Source organism: Paramormyrops kingsleyae, chromosome 20, assembly GCF_048594095.1.
Source record: "Paramormyrops kingsleyae isolate MSU_618 chromosome 20, PKINGS_0.4, whole genome shotgun sequence".
In the NCBI taxonomy this organism is placed as follows: Eukaryota; Metazoa; Chordata; class Actinopteri; order Osteoglossiformes; family Mormyridae; genus Paramormyrops; species Paramormyrops kingsleyae.
The window spans coordinates 18,977,861-18,999,512 of record NC_132816.1 but is presented as its reverse complement, the minus strand read 5'-3'; the positions used below and the strand labels follow the sequence as shown (position 1 = coordinate 18,999,512).

Sequence of the window (21,652 nt, the reverse complement as noted above, 5' to 3'; positions counted from 1 at the left end):
AAGAGACTACTTGCTCACAGTGCACAGGATATCAGGATTTGGCACATTGACGATCTCTGACAGTTTTTGAGGTGAAAAAAACGGATTTTTTTTTTAAATATAAAATATTTAAAAAATCGAGGCGACACCAAAAAATTGAGGCGGGCGGCCATGTAAAACAATTTATTAATTTTAAGTGGCCTTATACATGGGTATAGTGACAATAAAAGGCATTCATTCATTCATTCATTCTTTAGCGATAGCGTCGGCCTTAGCATTAGCATTACCGATAGCGTCGGCATTAGCATTAGTGATAGCGTCGGCCTTAGCATTAGCATTACCGATAGCGTCGGCATGAGCATTAGTGATAGCGTCGGCCTTAGCATTAGCATTACCGATAGCGTCGGCATTAGCATTAGTGATAGCGTCGGCCTTAACATTAGCATTACCGATAGCGTCGGCATTAGCATTAGCAATAGCGTCGGCCTTCGCATTAGCATCACTCACACAAGTGTATCTGTTTTTGCCGTTCCCTGTTCAGTCTTGGAATGACACAGTCATGATGTAATGGCACCAGGTAGCAGACATACGTTTCTCGGTGATACCTGTCAAGTAGCTCAACGTAAATAAATATGTCAAAGGATTATTATTATTATAGGATTATTGTGCTATTAGAGTGGCTACTGGAAGTGGCATGGCATGCGCGTATGAATAAGTGAGGCACACTTTTACACGCTGGGCGTGTGCCCTCTGAATCCCGACACATTCACACCCAGTGATGTGAGCACCCTGCTCTTTCACACACACACACACACACACATTTTTATCCCTGGTTCAGCTTCCCAAACGGGTTTGACCAGCAGCAGTTCCTTTCGTTAAAACGCTGCAAATCTTCCTCCTTTCAACACACTTTTGGCCGCCTGACTCCACTCCTGCCTTTAGTCTACACCAGGATTCCACAAATCCAGTCCTGGAGGGCCAGTCTGTAACACAGTTTGCTGACTTCCCTGCTCAAACACACCTGCTAAACCTGGTAATTAGCTGGTGAATAAGGTGTGTTAGTAACTGTGGTGCAGACTGACCCCCCAGGACCAGAAATGGTGTGTCCTGGTTTCCACTTTGATATGAAACACTTTGATTTTATCCGTTTAAACAAAGGAAAAATAAACTCCTGATGATAAGCATTAACATTTATTAAAGCTTGAAAGTGCAATGTGTTTTGGCAGGAGTGAACATGATGACTGAAATGAATCTGTGATGTAAATGCGCACAGACACGCATGCACACAGTTTGTGGACTATATACTGTTTCCAGAGGTCGTGTCCAACTATGTGTTACTGATCTTTTTGTCTTCTGAAGTCGAACTCAACCTGACTTTCTTCACTATAAATTCCTAGTTAACCCCCCCCCCACAAGTGGTTACACTGTAACATAGTAATAAAACTGTTTTGTTGTTAATTCCAGGACTAAAAAGTCATTTTATCCTGAAATAGGTTAATGGGATTTAGTGGCTTAGAAATCTGGGGGGTCTGACTGACGTGGGTGGGGTGGGGGGCGTAATAAGCGCACTGATCCACCCCCATGAAGCAAACATAATAATCCGCACTGCAAAGCCTGTTTAATTTCTATAAATAAACCTGCTCTCTATAACTGAGGCATATTAACCTTGTTGATCCCATAATATCCTGTCTGTGTGCATTATGCATTCTTTTTCCCAATAAACAAAAATTAGACAAATTTAAAAGTGAAAGGTTCCAAACATGTTGTTCATTATTATGTAAATAAATTGTGTAAACCCATATGTGTGGGAGGCCCCCCACAGGTGCAAAGCCACAAACACGACCACCACCCGCCCCCCATCGCAGCTTCTTGATCTGTGCATCCTCAGGTAAACGCTTTCTCCTGTGCTGGAGGAATGGACAACCTCATAGTTCTGGATGTGGAGAAGTACAAGCCTAGGACCCACGGAGTGGCACTCGCCGGGGTCAACATGGGCAGCCAGACCAAGTGGAAAGCGGGGGAACTGGAGTTCGAGTCCCTGATGAGGATGCTGGACAACCTGGTGAGGGGCGGGGCCACTGGGGAGGGGAGGGGCCAAGGGGCGGGGCAGGGGGGGTTACCGGTCAAGGAACCAGGCCGAGGAGGCGGCTGGAGCGAGGTACTCGACTGTAACTCCCCAAGCCCAATCGGAAGATCTGCAGATCTTTGTGAAGGTCCTGCTGGCTCTCCTTCTCTGGACAGGCTTTCCCGATGCAGCCGCTGTGAGCGTTGGCCTCTGCTGTGTGAATGTCCACACGTCGTTGCACCACCACGAGCCCAGATGGTGCGTCTGGGCACCAGGTCGCCCTTTCCTGTGACTCTGTCACCTGCCTCGTGACCCCTGCCCCGTGGTCGCCTGAAGGAAACTGCTCGGGGAACTCGTTAGATGACCTTGAGTCATCGACCATGGGCTCAGTGGCTCGCTAACGCAGCAGAAAGGGGGGGGTAAGGCTCCTCCCAGCTGCCCCCCAAGTCTCCAGTATGTTTCCTTTACACCCCTCTACTTGGTAGCTGTGGCGTCTGAGTCTCCTGGCCGGAACTCGGAGTTAAACTGAGACCTGACAGGCAGTATCAGTCCCAGCTGTGGTCGCTGCCTCTGCTGAACATATTTGCTGCTGTTTACCCAACGCATTGGTCACTGCGGCACAGAAAAACTTGAGAACCAGAGATTTTTTTTTAATCTGTCGTTTCAATAACAGGAAACTGAGGACTTACAAATTTAGATATCAAAAGAAAACAGCTGCTTTTCAGAGTAGGACTCTTAAATTCGCTACAGGGAACGTTACCCTGTTTCTCCTGGTAACTATCTGACTGCTGGGAAATGGAGAGCCTAACAAATTCAGGATGTTCATGAGAAGAGAGATGATCGGGCTGTAATGACATTTCTGGCAGTAGGGGGGCGCTAAAGCGCAATGTTGTTCTCAGGGCTACCGGACAGGCTACGCCTACCGACACCCCATTGTGCGGGAGAAGCCCCGTCACAAGAGCGAGGTGGAGATCCCCGCCACGGTTACGGCCTTCGTGTTCGACGACGAGGACGGCGCCCCGCGGCGTCCCTTGCGCCTCCTGTCCCAGCGACAGCAGCGGGAGAAGACCCGGTGGCTCAACTCACCCAACAGCTACACCAAGGTCAGCGTGGCAGAGGACGCTTACAAAGAGGACATTGGCAGCCCCCGGACCAAGACCATGGTGAGCTTCCATTCCTCGCAGCTAGGGGGCGCTCATGTGCTCGGTTCTCTTTCAGAACTTTTATCAGATGGCCAAACCTCAATGGTCAGGTTATGATTGGCATCTTGGTGGCTCATAGCGTTAACGGAAATGCACAGTCTCGTCCGTTTCCACATCCAGTTGTATCTGCCCTGCTTACGTCCCTATTACCATTATGGGTAATTTGAGGTCATGATTATGCTGTTTTACATGTAAAGTACCATGAATCAGTACCTGAATCTCTCCAGCCCAGTTCTGGAGTGAACCTCGAGATTTGGGTCTGTCAGGTGCTACTGGTCTGCCCCCCGCCCCTCCATAGGAACCCTTGGAAGTATTGTCCTCCAGACAAACCAAGTGAAATTTGTGTACACAAAGGAACAGGATATGTGCAACTATGATTGTGGCTTTTTAAATGGATTTTAGAAGGAAAAGAGAGTTTGAAAACGATTCAGTTCCCTGCCGACTTACAACAGGAACATCCTGCCGCAGATGTTATTGTCTGGATTTGTTATTTTTATTAGTGTCATGTTGTATGCTGAGTAACATCTGTATGATTGATTATTCAGGGTTGGGACAGAAGTATTGTTTGAGTTCGTCCGAGTGATTTATGAGGGTTTTCATATATGGTTAAGTCGCAATAGGCTTTTATTTTGTACACAATACTGCCCTCGTGTGGAGACCTGGAGAACTGCATGCTTGAATTGCGTACCGGCACATACTGTGCGAACATCCTGCGCTTTGCTGCCGGAGGAGGAGTGTTTGCTCGTGATATCTGTGTGCGACTCAATCCGCCGTCGTCTTGCAGTGGATGAAGGCAGAAGATTCCAGCAACGGCAGCGGCACTGCAATCAGAATCGAGGACCCCAATCAATTCGTCCCCCTGAACACAAACCCAAGTGAAGTGCTGGAGAAGAGAAACAGAGTGAGTAAGGAGGGCAGCCCCGCCCCTGCCCCACCATTAGCTCCTAGCCCAAGTTGAAGTGTGACCCTAATCGGCATGTGGGGGTTGGTTGCGGATTCACCATAGGTGACTCTAGGGGGGGTGCAAGGTGAGAGCGCCTCATTCATCCAGATAAATAATTTGTAAAACCATACTAAATACATTTAAATTACTATTCCACATTGATATGACTAAACAAAAATTTCCAAATATAACTTTACAACATAATTACATTTTGTTGAACTTTAATATGTTCCAGTGCCATTTTCATTTGACCATTAGAGGGTGCAGTTTCACTCCTGGGAAATGGTCGTCCTGGTGATGGTCTCAGTCTGATGATGTTTAGACCGGGGGGGGGGGCTGTTCGAGCTCAGCTGTGACGTGCCTTGAGCCGAATTCGCACAGTGGATCAGCAGCTTCCCGGTCCGCTCTCTGCTAAAGATGAGTCAGCTGATTGTAGGCTTTTTGGGGACGGAGGCTGGCCACTTAAAGGTACAGGAGCCGCGAAAAGCCCGGCATTGCAGTTCCTGTCCAGTCCCTGCAGGCCCAAAATTATTGGCAGTTACACCGCAGCCCTTTTCTCTGACTTCTTTCATTGGCCAATTGTCATGCCGGACCCTGATTCGCTGAATCGCATTACAGCATTATGACATTATTCACCTCATCATTGTCCCCATCTCCTTGAAATGCTAGTCAGGTACTTCAGTGACATAATTTTTTTTCCTGTAGATAGGTTAATGATGCTGTTAGCAGGCCTGCTGGTACCACCGGTGTTAGCAGGCCTGCTGGTACCACCGGTGTTAGCAGGCCTGCTGGTACCACCGGTGTTAGCAGGCCTGCTGGTACCACCGGTGTTAGCAGGCCTGCTGGTACCACCAGTGAGCCGGATGCTGATTACAGCTGTTAATGCACCGTTTCTCTGCCAAGCTCTGGCGGTCTGGCCTTTTGCTGGTTCAGGTTTGCTTAAGGGTTTTGTTCTGTGTCTCCGTCTTTGTTTTCTGTTTCGCTGCATTTTAACAGACTTCCCACTATGCTTCACAGATCCGGGAGCAGAACAGACACGACCTCATGACAGCCGGACCTCAGTCGCTGGTGTTGGCCGGAATCGTAGTGGATCGTCAGCCGGTGAGTCCCACCATAACCGCCTCGTTCCTCAGCGTCTCGTCACATTTATAGACCCTTTACACACTTGTGTTTAACATGCATCATTTATATCTTGATCTGTTTGCTCAAACTGGATTCTGAATGACCTCAGTTGGGTCTTTAACCTGTAATATTTTTCAATTTGTATTTAAAAAGAATCATCCAGCACTCTGTAGTGGTGCATCCTATTATAGATGTTATGCTGTTTTAATTTCAAAGTTAATTGTTGAAGAGGACTTTGCAGGGCCTGTAGAATGGCCTTTCCTGCAGCAAAATGAACGTCAGACGGTGGACAAACTCCTAAGAGACCTTAAATCAGCACATCTGCTGGTGTTGTGGCTGGTGTCCTGCACATGGATTAAGAGGGTGGAAGGAAAGGCAGAATAATGCAATCTCTGCACAAATGAATTTAATCATGTTATGTTGCTATATTGACAGTACTCACTAGGTGGCGCTAAGTGTTAAGCTTCAGAGCAGCTTGCAGTTCATGCCAAGTTGCTCTGCGCCAGCCTTGTGCAATGACATCAGGCAGTGAATTGTTGCATTTTTTATTTTTTCATCCCCTGGTCTAATTTCTCCCAAATTGTGGGTCAGGATCACGTTAAAATAATAACGGAGTGTTTTCAGATGCTCTTCCCAGGTCGTTTGTGGTTGCGTTAGTGGGTTTTGCTGTAACGTTACCTCGCCGAATGACGTTTTGAGGTTTCCTAGAAGCGATTTGTGCTCCAGAACACAAATGAAGAACAGAAGTCGGCCTGGTAGTTTGAAGAAGCGTGTGACGGTTACCAGAGTGAGACGTCCACAGCGCTGCTCCGTGCCGCCGGTGGACAGCGGCCATTTTGTGGCAGGACACACTGTGCGGCACATGGAGTGGAGGGAGACGACCAGATGGGGAAAGGGCACTTTGGACCTATAGCCAAAACGCTCAGGGTAACGGCCCTTTATTCCTGATGACGTTTCTGGATCTGACGGCTGCAGAGAATCTGCCGTATCTACAGCAGGCAACTGGGTGACCAAAGGGTCCCCCCGCCCCCCCACCCCTGAGCACCCAGGAGGGGGCTCACCTGTGTACCCCGACTACCCCGCTTCTCAAAACCGTGTTTTTGTGGGGTCCTTGCTGTAGTCCTGTCGGAGCCAGGTGGTCCCTGCCAATTGTGTTGTTTGTTTTTGCCCCTCCCACTTACAGAATTGAGCCAATGCCGTTCCAGTATCAGGTTCTCCAATTTACATGGAATGTAATTTCCGGTAAAACCGTCCAGGATTCAGCCGGGTCTAGTGCTCACTCACACAAGCAAAGGCTTGACACGTTTCGCCATGAGGCATCCAAACACGCGGCTCTGACAGTGAAAGCTAGCGACCTAAAGCCATGTGCCGCCGTATTCTTCGGTGTATATGTGTCCGAGCACTTAGGCAGCCGTGTGCCGGCGTATTCTTCGGTGTATATGTGTCCGAGCGCTTAGGCAGCCCTGTGCCGCCGTATTCTTCGGTGTATATGTGTCCGAGCGCTTAGGCAGCCCTGTGCCGCCGTATTCTTCGGTGTATATGTGTCCGAGCGCTTAGGCAGCCCTGTGTCGCCATGCCAACCATGTCGGCCTCTCCCCAGCCCTTCGTGGCACCCGAAGATGACCAGATGGAGCCTCTTCCTCCCAACCCGTTCAACCAGCTGTCCGAGAAGGAACTGGAGCAGTACAAGAAGAACGTGGAACGTGGACAGCTTGGCATGGAGGGTAAGGCCACCGGAACCCGGCCGTGTGCCGGGGCATGGCCGTCACGGCCGCGCGTGTCCCTTTAAGAAGGGCACCAGCGGCTGATCTTTCTACCTGAACGAGGGGGGCTGTGTGCTCTCAGAGGAGCGGGTCAATTTTAATTAATTATCTTACACGACGGAGTGCCTTTGAGGCAGGAATCGATGGGTTGCAGGGGCGACAGCCTCACTGGTGAGGAACTCCAGCATGGGGAGGGAGGGGTTAGCATAGCGGGAGCGACGACTGTCTGCCGCATGCCTGGCCTCTGGCCACTGTGTGTCACTGTCTCTTTGCTCTAACTGCACTTTAACATACGTCCTGCGCCAGATGGCTGGTTTTCTGTTTACTACCAAAAGACCCATAATCCGCACTTGCATTTTTAACAGCCTATAAGGTGTGTATGTGTTACATCAGACATACTGAAGGTAGTCTGTAATGTCAGTGAGACAAAGACCTGCCCCCCCCCCCCCCCCCCAGGGAACACCTCTGCCTTCTCTCATCCCGCCTGTAGGCTTCCTACAAAAACTGCAGTGATGTGACACAATAACCTTCCCCCAGCCCCTATGAACCTCCGGAACTGCCTCCAATTCACGTTGACGTGATGTGGTGCATTGCATTATGGGAACATTAACGAATGTTGCATGTGTCTCGCACGAGCGTGTGGACATGCAGATCCTTGTGGCTTAACTGGTGGACTTCTGCGTCATTCTGTCAGGTCGCTCAGGATGATGTATTCATGCAGCAAAGGTATTAACTTATTAATGCAAAGGTAATGCACCAGTCTGGGGGAGGGAGGCAGTAATGAATGAAACCTGATACCTGCAGCTCACACAGGAACACCTAACTATCAGTGTCGGATCTGTGTCTAAATCAAATGACTCTGCATGGCATCTAAGTGTGTGTATGTCAGTGTGTTTAACCACTAACCGCCCACCCCCACCTTGCAGATGGTGAACACGTGCAAACCTCAGAGGACGGGTGCACTCTCTCTCATTCTGTGTCTCAAACTGAGTCTGCACAAAGCACTGCAGCTAAAGAAGGTACCAAGGGAACAGCCACCCGTCAGCAGAATCAGGACGCATCGTGCCGTTAACCCTTTAACATGGCCGCCTCTGTCCTCTGTGCCTCTGCTGGGGGGGGGGGGGGGAGTCTGAGGTTAACGTTTTTAAAAACCTGATGCTGTCCTGCAGACGTTAACCTCTGGAAACTTTACTCTATGGAAGTCCTGCCTATTTAATAATGTATTTTTCAAAGACAGAGCTTAAACCCTTGGAATTTTTGATACTTAATAAGCACTGGGCTGGTAATATAAGGTCAGTATGCGGTGGAGTTGCCCACTGATGGTGCCCTTGCCCTCATTGCTCTCCCCAGCTGTGTAAACAGGTGTTAAAGCCTGAAGCCGTAGGGATTCGTAGGGAGGCTGTGTGTTTAGCAGAGGAATAACACAGCTTTGTCTGACAGGCTGCGTACAGAGACAAAGTCAGCTGCATGATTGTGCTGTTCAGCCTGATGTCCTGACACCCCCCTCCCTCCACCACCACCACCCCCCCCCCTCCCCAGAAAACCACACGGGCGTGATGCTCAATGGCAAGGACGACGACCACGACACGGAGCTGGAGCTCAGCAAGCGCATCAGTCAGCTGACCACCAGCGGCGAGAGCTTAGAGATGACGCCCAGGGCCGGCGAGAAGATCGAGGAGGCGCTGTCCCCCGAGAGCTCCCCGTCCAAGTCGCCTAACAAGAAGAAGAAGAAGTTCCGCACCCCCTCCTTCCTCAAGAAGAGCAAAAAGAAGGAGAAGGGAGAGGCCTAGGCTCCAGGCCCTGGGGGGGGGCCGTGTTTGCGACCCACCCTGTTAAAAATGACGCTGCACATTTTGGGGAAAGGAAAAGAAAAAATAGTGTGAAAGTGGTGACTTGAGTTTAACAAATCTCTATCTAGGGGGTGCTTTATTATTCCCCTCCCCCTCCAGGAAGGGGGAGAGGGTGTGTGGGGGGGGGGGGGGTTATAAATTTGTGAGCCAAACAAAGTGGGAAGCTTCCTTAAAAAAAACTGGCTCTTGTCGTTCCCATCTCCTCTGCCAAGCACTGAACGCAGGATTCGAGCGCAAGCCTTGCAGATGCATCCTAGACGGGCCGGGCTGCGGCCGCAGGCGCTGCAGCTCGACACGCGTCAGTCGCAATTAAACTGCACAACCGAGGTTGTTCATAGCTTTCACCCTGGAAACTCTGCCCTTGTATTACCAGCTTTGGTTTATTCTGATTATTATTGCTATTGTTGTTTAGGACCCGCCTCCATTCATGTCATAAATCCCCCGGTCCGTAGCGGATCGCAGCTGGACAGCTAGCGGAGGCTGATGCCACACTGGAAACTGTTAGTACGAGATCGCGAGGCGTTCCCCGTGAGCGGCTCGCCAGCCATTAGTCCCCCCCCCAGGCTGACTTTCGGCCAGTCGCCCTCTGGGGGAGTAGCCGTTCATTCTGCACTGACTGTTTTTAACCCGTGTAGCGTTCAAGCTGTTTTTCTCCTCTTTTTTTATTTTATTTTAAGTTTCGTTCTTGCCAAATGGAAAAACACACAAAAAAAATCACGTTTTAGTGACTCTCAATCTTGACGTTTTTTTCTGGTTTTTTTTTTCTTCTTGTTTTTTCCTCAAACGACTCAATTTTTATTTTTATTTTTTTTTACTTTTTAGAAACCGAAAGCCTGGTGGTAGCTCCTGTTTTATACGCATTCTATAATTTTTTCAGAGAATAGAATTCAAATAGGAAGCATGTTATGAATTTATACCGCTGACAATTTGATAATGCCTGTTTCTATAGGATTATATTAAAGGCATTATAGGTCAGATTACTAAAACTATATAAAGGAGATTATATAAATATATATTATATATAAAAAACTAAAAAGTGGTTATAGATTTTTTTAATTATATATTTTTTATTTTACTTTGCTGCACTTTTGTGGTATATAGCGAACTGTAGATGCAGAAGTTTCACCAAATGAAGGAGAACGAGAAGAGAAAGGGGATGTTTGTGACAGGCAGGTGCAGGGCGTGCTATACATTAGGTTTTGGTAAGTGCGTTAATGACAAGTAATGGATACTTTTGTGCATTACAGCAAAATGTCATTTGTGTTTGAGTTTGTTTCAAAAATGAAAATACCCCACCCCCTTTCTCCCCCCCCAGATAAAGCACAAATGGCAGCAGTTTGGTCTTATGCAATTTGGTTTTTAAGGTCCACCATTTTGACCTTTTAGGCTCCAAGGTCATTGACAGGCATGGCGGATACACACCCGATCAACGCGACACTCCGGTGGGTTAAGCCCCGCCCCCTTTCCACCCATAGGCTTGCACAGGTGTCAATCACTGCGTGGTGTCAGTATCGCTTTGTCTGACCGCTTCCAATTGAAGTTCTTCAGAAAGTTAATATTTTTTTCAGCTTCTAATGATCGGTCCTATTCGGTCTCCCCTCAGTCATCTGCAGATTTTTTTTTCCCCCTCTGGAGCATGTCCAGACGGGGGAGGGGGGGCGGTTCACCTCGAGAGGCCGAAGTTGAGCTGTCTGTCATTCTGCAGAGCTACCACAGCTTAATATCCCAGCCAGCAATGTGAATTGTTTGCGTTTGACATGAAGAGCAGGGGGGGCTTCTTTTAAGCTGTGTAAATAGCATGTTGCTTTGGCTGGGTCTGGGTCTGGACACAGAGATGGATGAAAGCTGAACGAGGCGGTACCTTCACGTAGGCGGCAGACGTTGGCATTTACTCTGTAGGAGAGGGTCTCTCCAACAAACACCAATACATTCTAACTTGTAGATTTTCATAGGCTACTGTTTTCTGTTCAAATGTACCTTTTACCATTTGTATTACAATATGTTCTAAAATTTAGTTTTACCAGAATACTAAAGCATTTATTAACCATTTAAGAGCGCGAACTACTCCCAGACGAATGGCTTGGCTTTGATTTTTTTTCTTGACGTTTCGCACCTTGTTTGCTTTTTCCGTCTTTTCTTTGATTTTTCTTTCTCCTCAGATCGCTTCGGCATGCGAGTTTGAGCCAAGCTTACCTGTGACCTGTGGAAACTATGTAAATGGATATGTCATGGAGTTGCTTTTAGATGTATTGCTAATCAGTGTAAATTCACAAATAAAGTGTATTTTAAGAAGCTCGTGGTAAATTGTATGATTTTTTGGCGGAGCAGCGCACGTATGGGCGCCTTTTTACCTGCTAAACTCAAGTTTCCATTCGGCTTATTTTGGTGATCGACTACGACACCAATCAAAGGTTACTGAAACCGCGCCGGTTATGTTATTACTGTTGCTCTGTCGCTGGCAGCAGCGGTTTAGCAGCTCAGTCGAGCATAAATTAATCGTGAGGGCGGCGGGGCGGAGCGCCCCCCCAAGCAAGGCGAGTGTGGCGGCTGGGGGCTAATCGGCGTCCCGGCTTGTAAAAGTACAAATAACAGCGTGACAAACATATCACTGCATATTTAATAGGCTTACGTTGCATGTTATGTATTCATCTCCGTGTTTAACATTATGTGATTGTAACTGGATTCAAAATATTAGCGTTTGTTTGGTTTATATTAAGTTCATATTAAATTACGTTTAAGTTTTACATAGATGCAATGCTGCCGCAGACACCTGTTTCACACATTTGTGCACACTGCTGTATATCGCGCAGTCCCTGGTTCATTGCACCTTATTCGGTTTCTGTTTGTGGCCCTTTCGGCATGTGCAGGGTGGCTCTCACGTACACTCAGGCTTTCAGCATGAAATCTTACGGCAAACCTATATTATTCCATTATAAACCTAAAAAAAAGCGTTTGTGTAGTTTGCAAACCCTACAGGCCATTTCCAATGTAATAAAACTGTTACGTACACGAAAATGCGTGTGCAGACTTGTCTCGAATTGAAAGTCTCGCTCCATTTAGCTCACCAAAGTTGGCAGCCCTGACAGTTTATCATGCCGATTTATCTGAGCTGTCAGATGACGCTGAATACTAGCGCAACTCTGCAGCGATCGCGTCCTCAGACCAAAAGCGGCACTTTAAAAAAATCAGTCGGCTTTTAACGCTGGGATGCTGCACATTCACGACGCTTCCTGTGGATGTCGCGTTTACGCCGCTGCGGACGAGGCTTCCAGTCTCTACGTCGCTCCCTGAAGGCAGACTGCCGCCTTGAGACTGAGCAGGAGGACGGTGCTCACTTCCGCAAAGGAGGTCTGTGCTCCGGCTGCTCCGCTTCCTCCTCCATTCGCTGCACGCGGGGGTGGGGGGAGCCTGCGCTGGGTCAGCTGTCACGTCTGACCTGCTGTTCGTTTGTCGGGGGCATCTTATCCAAACGGTGCATTTCTTATTAGTATTAATTAATGCTCCCCAATTGTTTTGTTTTACAAAAGGAAATGAAGAAGATGGGGGTAGCTTGGAAACAGATCTTCACCTGCTAAGACATATGAAATATGCAAGACGGATTGTATTGCTAGTATCATGGAGTCATCAATATTTTCAATTTGGATTCGACCACGTCGACCACGACAGTTCGCATTCACAATGATACACCACAACCGACGTCTTAGTTTAAATCCGAAATTAAGTGTAATAGTCACTTCGAATTAAAGGAATCGGAAATTTATCAAAAATGAATGTGGCGTGAAAGTGTTGCACTGCAAAAGTGAAGTTTCTTTGTTTGCCTTTTGTACGTCGGTACACAGGAAACCCTACTCACACCACCCAGGCAGTAACATGTAACAATTACGCAGCACAAAACATCCTGCAAGTATACATGTAACTGCAGAAGTACAAATAGATATATATAGGCCTATAATTAAAATCTGTCTTGCTTTTAGCCGAGATCAGGTATTTATAATCACAGACGCGTTTAGCTGTTTAACAATCGAGGATGTTCAGCCTGTGCTGTAATGTTCAATAGATTATTGTAAGAAGTTGCCGAATCACAGAAATACATGGGGGCCACAGCGAGCAGTTCTGGGCTGGGGAGGGGGGGAACACATCCTTCTGCTCTCCAGACGGCCTCTTGCTGTGAGTGTCAAAACAATGAGCCGGCTCCAATGCAGATGGGCAGGACGGCGCCCCTACAGGCGCATGTCGTTACTGCATGCGTCCTACTCCAAAAAAAAGGTGAGCGTCTTTTTGAGAAGGCTTTTATTTTGATAAGTGAAATAATCATTAATGACATTTGCCAGGAGAATCCGAGTCTCAGATGTCTGTCCCACTTTAGGCAACTTGAAAAGGCAGCAAATGGAAAAGACGAAACTGGCGGAACTCTGTTTTTTATGATATAAAGACGCCAGGTCCTGACCCCTGCGTTTCCATGGTAGCCTTATGCGAACGGAGCAGAGCAGGAATCTCCCCGGTTACAAAGAGTGGAGAAACTGGAGTGACGGCTTTGATCCCCTGCAGCGGTGCCTCGGCGAGAGCAGAACTGAGCAGAGCTGCTGCATGCCTTTGTAAGTACTGCAAACTCACTGATATGGACCGGCTCAGCACACCCAAGTGGCACTGGAGCACTGCTGCGGTGGATTGCCGGCGTGCCCGTCTTAACTGATTCCAGTGTAAACCCCCCCCGGAGCATTCGTCCTTCAGCTGGATTCATCCAAGGGAAATGGAGTACCCCACATCCCCCTGTTTCCAGGAGGAGGGGGGGGGGATTGAAGGAGCAAGGAGTGGGGGAGGGCAGGGGGCCGGAGGAGCAGATGGCATGCCTGAGTAACCGTGCTTCAGTCTGCCCCCCCCACCGTCAGCCTATCATGGTAGGACGCAACAATTGAGTTTAGACAATGGCGGCAGTGGTGGTGGTGGGGGGTGGGGGGGGGGGTATGTGTGCACTTATTTGAAAGGGAGTGAGACGGAGGGGGAGGGAGGCTGCTTGCTGCTTAAAGGTCACAGGGGTCACGTTTGGTAACAAGCAGTCGTAGGGAGGCTGGCCGATTGACGTACATGAGGAAACACAATGACTTCATGGAGGCAGCCAGCAGTGCAGCAGAATCCAAATAAACATGGTGGCTGGTGGGGGGGGTGCATTTCCCGAGAGGGGTTTGTAAGTTGTGGCGGCTGAGCTGTGAAGAGTCTCCCAGCTGGAGGGGACAGTGTAAGGGGGTAGAAGACCTGCGGCAGGTTCACAGGAATCGGGAATGTCTTCGTGTGTGAAGGTGGACACCCCTCTCTCGCCGTGCGGACACCCCTCTCTCGCCGTGCGGTCACCCCTCTCTCGCCGTGCGGACACCCCTCTATCGCCGTGCGGTCACCCCTCTCTCGCCGTGCAGCTTGCAGTAGGAACGAGCCTTAATTGAAACGTCACACTGCTAACATGTTCTTGTGTTATGCTTCTCGTCCAAAGGAGCTTCCAGTTTCACGCAGCTGAGTGTTTCAACTGTAGTTATTTGGGTCGAGTTGCTCTCTCACACGTGCTGCGCCCCCCCCCCCCCCCCCCCGTGCCATGAAGTGGAAAACCTTCAGGTTCAATGCATTCGTCCATGTCCCCTACAAAGCCTTTTTTTTTTTTAGCATTTTTATGGCTGGAATCGGATTAAACGTTATTCTCCGTGTGCACGGCAGCCTAGAGGGAATCGGTTTTGGCTCTCGGAGCCGCACTCGGCTCTGCCTGGCTGCTAACCTGATGAATGAAGTAACTCTATAGCGTCAGCGTGTGTCCGCAGCATCACCCTGACAGGCGACACGTCCTGAAAGGCCAGTGGACCTTCCAACTGGCAGCGGCTTCACAATGGACCGACGCACCATGGAAACCGGATGATTATTGCATGCCATACCCCCCCCCCCCCCGGACTGCAGCACACAGGCCGCCTCGCATCGTTTACATGTGACCACATAACCTCATTATGAACGTCTCCCGATCCTGGCCTATAGGCTGCCCTTCTGGCCTCCTCCCCCCTCTACTGAAGGGCGTCCTTCCTCCCCTGCCCTTTGAGAAGGTGTCCCAAAATGAGCTCTCGCTGTGGTGGGTGGGGGGGGACTTGCTCTCTCACGCGCATCCGTTACAAGCCCTGAACATCCAACCCCACACTCCACCCACTGGAACGGCCACATCTGCAGGGAGGGCGGCCATCTGCGGCCTTTGTCTGCCCCAGCGACCCCCACGTGAAGCGGGGCTCCACTCTCCGTCTGTGGCTCTTCCTTTTTCTGGCGCGAGAAAATGACTTATTAGGTGGTCGAAGGGCTGCTAGGGTCCAGCGTCAGACGCAAATAAATCCCACTGTGATTCAGCTCCGTGCTCCACTCCACTCCCCGCTGCAGCTGCAGTATGAAATATAAACCTTCCCCCTGAAAGTCTCCACCCCACCTCATGCAACAATGTGACTCTGTCTGAAGTGGGGGGGGGGGGAGGTTCTTCGAAATCAGACCACACAAATAGTTCCCTTTTTTCAGATTTGATTTCCCAAGCCCCTGAGACAGTAACTGGCTTTTTTTCCCTCATCTTACACTGATGCTCGGCCGTGGCTTATGAAGACCGCTAATGGTGTCTTCTTGGTTAGCGCTGTTAGCATTACAGGGCCTGAACTCCCGTGTCTGAACCACCCCCTTGATTTTAATTTCTAGAGCGAGCCCAGACTGGCGGGGGGGGGGGGAGATGCACCTGGAATGAGGGCCGTTTGGGTGTAAAGCAGAACGTTCTGCACGTAGGACCACGCTGTGTGTGTCTCCTGCTGTTAAGTCGCACATCCAGGGAGAGTACTCAGTGGCACAGATGTTAACCACCCCCCACACCTTCTGATTGGCAGCTCGAGCTGTCCATCACTGTTAGGGGCGGGGTGAGGGTGGGACAGGCCTTTGAGGGCCAGTTGAACTTGGAGACCGGCTTCTCGGTCAGGAGCGGCCCTAATTCTCTCCCCCCAACTCCCCCCCCCCCCCCCCCAGCCCCAACCATATTGTATCCTGAAAGTCGTCCCGGAAGCCCTGGAACTGACACTCATCCTGAGATTAGTTGCTGATGGAATTAGAGCAACTGGGCGCGTCGCACTGAAAGGAGCCGTGCATCCCACCTCCATCTTGCCAGGCCGGGGGGGGGGGGGGGGGGTGGATCTTAGGGAGCCCCCGTCACAGACAGAAGGGCAAAACAGATTAAATACCCCTCATGTTTGCAGGACGGATATCTCGTCAAAAATGTTTTTTCCCCTCATTCTTATTGCTCCAAATAAGAATAACACATCTTCTGGTTATAATTTATTTATAAAGTATTAGGATAAATATTGGAATGTCAGATTCATTCATTATGACTCTTGGCCAATCTGTGCTCATGTTCTTAATCCCCCAACAGCAAGTTCCCCTTTGATCTCTGTCGTCAGCGGGTGTGGCATTTTCCTTCTCGGGGGGGGCATCCCCTAAGCTCCCCAAACCAAGCCCACCCCCCATTACCCGTTTGCTATGGATCACCAGACCGGTAAAGGCTTGATCCAGATGGGCGGGAGCATGGTCTGTTAGGAGATGACGGGCTGTTCCCCCCCCCCCCCCCGCAGAAGCTAAGTAGGGTAATTAAAGTGTCCTGGGGGACGAGCACGGGCCGAGACCCGGAGGACCTTTGTCGATGTCGGCGTGGCGATGTGGAAGGCTGCACAGACACCCTTCCTTACGCAGTGATTTATTGGTGCTGATATTGCTGCTACCCTCTGACCCTCTGTTGCTTATTGGCTAGCCCTGTTTTGCGGCCGTCCGCCGGGTCGCCCTCCCACGGTACAGAGGCTCCCGTAGGTCACGACCTCTACATGTCTTCCCCATTTACAGGCTAACTGGAACGCCACAGCGATGCTACGCAGTGCTAAATGCTAAACTCAACGATGCTAAGCAATGCTAAATGCCAAAATCAACAATAGCGAATGCTAAACTAAAATCCCGGACAGTAAGTACCGCCATCCATTTCTGTAAATAAAAGGCCCTAAATGTTTTTTTCCATCCACAACTATAGGGGGGGTTTACATATTGAGATGAATCTGCTCACAGTACCACAATATAAAGTGGTGCAATTATTAAAACAAAAAAGAAAAGCCTGTAGTATCTGCATGCAATCCTGTGAAATACCGGCACTGCAATCTAAGCGACAGTCCCCTGAGGTCAGATCTCCTACTCCTGCTGGGTGCCATCTTAACCTAATGAGATTGGCACACTGGGAGGCCGGTCGTAATGGGGGTGATGGGACCAGCAGAGACCCACAGAAAGATCACCGCTTAGCAGGCCTTCCCCACAGACCCGCCTCCCCCCAGTCTGAGTGGAATGTTTCCCATTAACCTCTCAGACAGGTACATGAGACATGCCCAAGACAGCAATGCAATTCATCATGTAAAACTGGAATATCTTGGATCTGATTGTGGCTGTTTGCGGAGGTGGGTACTTCATGAAGTTCAACATCTTGAATATATTTAAAACCATAGATCTGTACGAGAGACTGGATGCTTCCCAGTTACAAAGTGGAAATCCATGAATTCTTGAGTAATTGTACAATTTCCCCTTTGATATGAAGGCCGGCGTCACGCCCCCGCAGCTAGTGAAGCCAAAGCGACAATTTACACGTGAAACTGGTGGGGGGGGGGGGGGGGAACACACACACACACACACACACACACACACACACACATACCACAGCGACTGCACAAACAAACAGGAAAGAAAAAGTGATCATGTGATGGAGGTGAGGCTGGTCAGAGGCTCTGAGGCTCCACTCAGAGACGGGATTCAGGAAGTGGGCGTGGCCACAATCTGCAGGGCTGCTGTGAAAATTACAGGAGGACCATTCCCACCACCTCCTGTCCCCTGGCTCTGCCACATTTGAAGATAAAACGGAAGAACCTTTGTGTCTCCGGGCCCCCAGACAGCAGGGCAGCACAGGGAGGCGTTTTCTGGACTGAGGTCAGCCCCGTTGGGCCATTTGTACTTTCAGCTTGTTCTCTTTAATCTTTTTGGGGTTTTTTTCCCCCCTTCATCTTTCCCTCTAATTTACAAGGACAGCGACAAACACCATTAGGCGCGGAGTTAATTTCGCTCCGCTCTGTATCCAGGGGCGGTTCTGGGGGACAGTGAGCTAACCACCTCAAGACGGAGACACACAAAAAAATCTCAGCAGGCCTGTGTTGCGTCAGTAATGACAGGCTGGCTGAAATTCAGGGCAAAGAGGAACCTGAGCACCCTCCACCCTAATTAAAGGAGGGGACGTTCTCTCTCACTTTTTATCCCCCCCCCCCCCCCCCCCCCGCCCCCCTTTGGCACAAGTGCCATTGTCACCAGATGGCTTTCTTTGGGAACAGAGTTAAACAATGGTCACGGGCAAGCCTAGGGCCACCACCCCTGTCGATGGGGACTCTGCCTCCCTGACGTGAACCCGTTCACGTTGCAAAGGGGTCCCCGGACCTGGGAATTCTCTCCGCGAGCCAAAGGACGGAGCGTTTTTGGCTGCCGGGGGAGGAAGCGGCGGGGGAGACTTTTTTGTGGACTGCGTGTCGCTGGGGGTTGGGGTAAATTTTGGGAAAGGGGAAGGTACAGAAATAGCGTGACCGAGATAACAGTCAGGAAGTTTTCTTTTGGTAAACGCAGACCGCGTTTCACAAAGGGAAGCAGAGTAACATCTGATAATAAAAGGCGATAAACATGTGCTTAGTTTCTGATAAAAGACAGCGTCTACTGGGCCGCTCAGATTGTATTTTTATTTTTTTTTTACTTCTCAGGAAACTCTTTCTATCCCCTAAAGATTATTAACCACCACTGACATCTTATTCAGTCCGGCCTTATGAAGAATATCATGTTTCTAGAGAACTGTTACTATTCTTTGTAAATGTAATTAGCTCATTAAAGCAAATACATTGCACTTATAGCGTTGCCACAAAACAAAATAATATATCCTTATCTTTTCCGGATTTTTAGTAGGATATCGCGTGACTCTTCATATATTATGTGCATTAACTAGTAAATTCAGATAAAATGTTACTTTCATACATTTCCTTCATTGTAGGATTAATTCATCTTAAGTCTACCGGACGCCTGTAGATGCGGTTCCTTGGTAAATCAAAACCCTCGCTAGCATAAGATCAATGTTACTTTCTGTTTTTTTTTTCTCTCTAGAGGTTAAAACATACATACTTGGGAAAGAAAACGCTGGTTTTGTTTCATTCCATGGGTTCGGGGTTAACCACAGGAAACACGAAACGGAGATTATTTGATATATCTCGCGAATAGATTTTAGTGTCACCGTAACGTCTACCTTCACGGATCTAGTTTAACTTCACAGTATCGCTGCCTTTCATCCAAATGCACCCCCCGTCCTGCCCAGTGTCCTGACATCCTTGCCTTGTCCGCCACCGGTGTGTGAATGTGAGTGTGGATGGGTGAATGTGAGGCATAACTGTAAAGCGCTTTGGTACTCGTAAGAGTAGTAAAAAGCGCTATATAAATGCAGTCCATTTACCATTTACCATTTGTCTATATTTTACGTTGCGGTGCCCTGTAGTGTCTGGTTCTTAATCTCAGTATCTACCATGCACTATTCAGAATTTGTTCCAAGAAATATTTTAATAACTGACCGTGCCGGTTTCTGCTTAAGATCTGTGAGAACTAACCAGGGGTCTGTATCACGAAGTTGGATTTTTGGGTTAAATTAAGGATAATTTATCAGATTTAAAATCATCTGGATTAAGTGTAACTGAACGAAGACGAACGATAACGCCCATTTCAACTGGGGTACCTTAAATCTGACAAGTTATCTAGCTAACCAATAAATCTTGCTTCGTGATACAGGCCCCTGGTGGTGATTAGTTCTGTGCCCATTTATTTTTCCAAACAAAAGCACGGTAAAGAATCATCATTTCCTCGAATATGGTTTGCCTGTCGCGGCTGCCCAGAAATGCTAACCCATACAGTACAATAAAAGCGTTTGTGTGGCGTTTTTGGCAAACTCGAGCGTCATCCGCGTGTTTGTACTGCGGACCTCTCCGTCCCAAAGCAGGACTGTCCAGCGACGCGCGGTCAGGAGCGGGGGGGTGGGTCTTAAACGGGAACCGCATATTAAAAACAGCCTGCATCTCTAGGGCAAACACGATTAAAAGCCACACAAGGCATTCAGGGGTCACATGCCACCCTGCCTAACAGCGCAGCGATACGGGGGCTAGTATGCAAAGCAGCAAGGAGCCATAGATCATTGGATAAGGGCGCAGACTCAACAGCTCGCCTTAATTCTGCTGTCAGCTGAATAACTCTGAGATAAACTTCTCTGATAGGCTTAACTTAACAGCACGATTCTACTTTTACATACAGTAAAAGTTACATAAATAAGAGTGACAGGAAAAATGTTCTAGTGCAGATTACATCGTCTGAGAGTAAGGTCGTTTTGACTTTTAGTTTAGTTATTAACGTTATTTTATAAATGAGAAATCAGTTTAAAATGGCTGACTTGACACGTCTCGGAATAAAACTTTCTGCACGTCACCCACAGACCAGAGACGTTATGTCAGAAATTGATTTTGCTAATCCTGCTGTCGTTAATCTATAACTATAAAGCATTATAACCACACCACCCCCCGTTATCACATACGTCTCCTTGAAGCTGGGGAACTTAAGACATGCATTAAATGAGTTGTTACCATGCAGAATGGTGCCGGTAGACCCAGTATGATCAGGTTTCATTAAACACTTGCAGGTCAGTACGTGCCGTGTCAAAGGGTTTATACACCTGCCGCGTGACCTTTACTGACGTCATATATTTACCAATAAATGTCGGCGTACGCACCAATGGTATAACTAAGTTTGATTTTTAATGTTTTAAGGTTTCATACATCAAACAGGGTTGGGTGAAACCCATTTTGCCTGTTCCTAATGCCTTGCCTAATTTTTTAGGGACTGGAATTAAAATTGATATATTTATAGGCCTACATATAACCTGAAATTGCTGTATAGTGTTATTCCTTCTGTGAGATGTTTTTGTTAGACTGAGATTCCCGTATTTTCCATCGAAAGACTTAATTAATCTAATGATTTCCCCGTGTCATCTTGTTTTGTCAGATACGCCAATTTCACTTTGCATATTTCGGAAGCGAGAACACAGGCCACCAGTAGCATTTTCTGTTTCCATGTCCGTTAAAACACGGGTATGCCTATATTTAATCAGGCCCAGCCCAGACTATGTCCCCGAGTTCTCGCAAAATAGCAAAAAGGCTGTAGTAAGAGTCACAAACATCGGCTCCCTCCCCCGTTTATTTTTGCCCCTTGGGCCTTGCACTTAACCAGTACGCCTAAAGAAAAAAAATCACAAGGGGCTCAGTATGAAGACTTTGTTTCCTGCTATGCTATTTCTTTTTTTATTATTTTTATTTAAAATGTACTACTTCAGCGGTCTCCCCGAGGTTCCTCCGCGCATCGCCGCTCTCCTACTTTAACGGCATTGAATGCTCCCCTTGTGAAGTGAACTTTCAAGTCTTTTCTGTGAACTTTACATCAAAACCGAGCGTCCCGCTGCGGTGCCTTTGAAGTGGCGGATACTGAACTGCGATCCTCTGTTCTGGCTGTGGAAAAAGGTTGGACCTGCTCTCACAGACGTGGAAAAAAAAGGCGATTGGAAATGTCTGGAGTAGGGATGCCTCCCCTAAATC

General features: G+C 48.5%; 1 protein-coding gene across 5 annotated transcripts in view; it reads left to right on the top strand.

Annotated features, from left to right (window-relative positions):
• Positions 1–11,216, top strand: part of add3a (adducin 3 (gamma) a) — a 66,566-nt gene extending 55,350 nt beyond the window's left edge. For 4 of the 5 annotated variants that reach the window (XM_072703984.1, XM_072703983.1, XM_072703985.1 and 1 more), the window contains 7 exons: positions 1,868–2,041; positions 2,944–3,207; positions 4,031–4,147; positions 5,207–5,290; positions 6,912–7,035; positions 8,001–8,093; positions 8,614–11,216. In XM_072703984.1, coding sequence (XP_072560085.1) covers positions 1,868–2,041; positions 2,944–3,207; positions 4,031–4,147; positions 5,207–5,290; positions 6,912–7,035; positions 8,001–8,093; positions 8,614–8,864 — 1,107 coding nt within the window. In that variant the 3' untranslated portion in view covers positions 8,865–11,216. The remainder of the gene's footprint in view (positions 1–1,867; positions 2,042–2,943; positions 3,208–4,030; positions 4,148–5,206; positions 5,291–6,911; positions 7,036–8,000; positions 8,094–8,613) is intronic. The other variant, XM_072703986.1, reaches the window with a different exon arrangement.
• Positions 11,217–21,652: the final 10,436 nt, after the last annotated feature.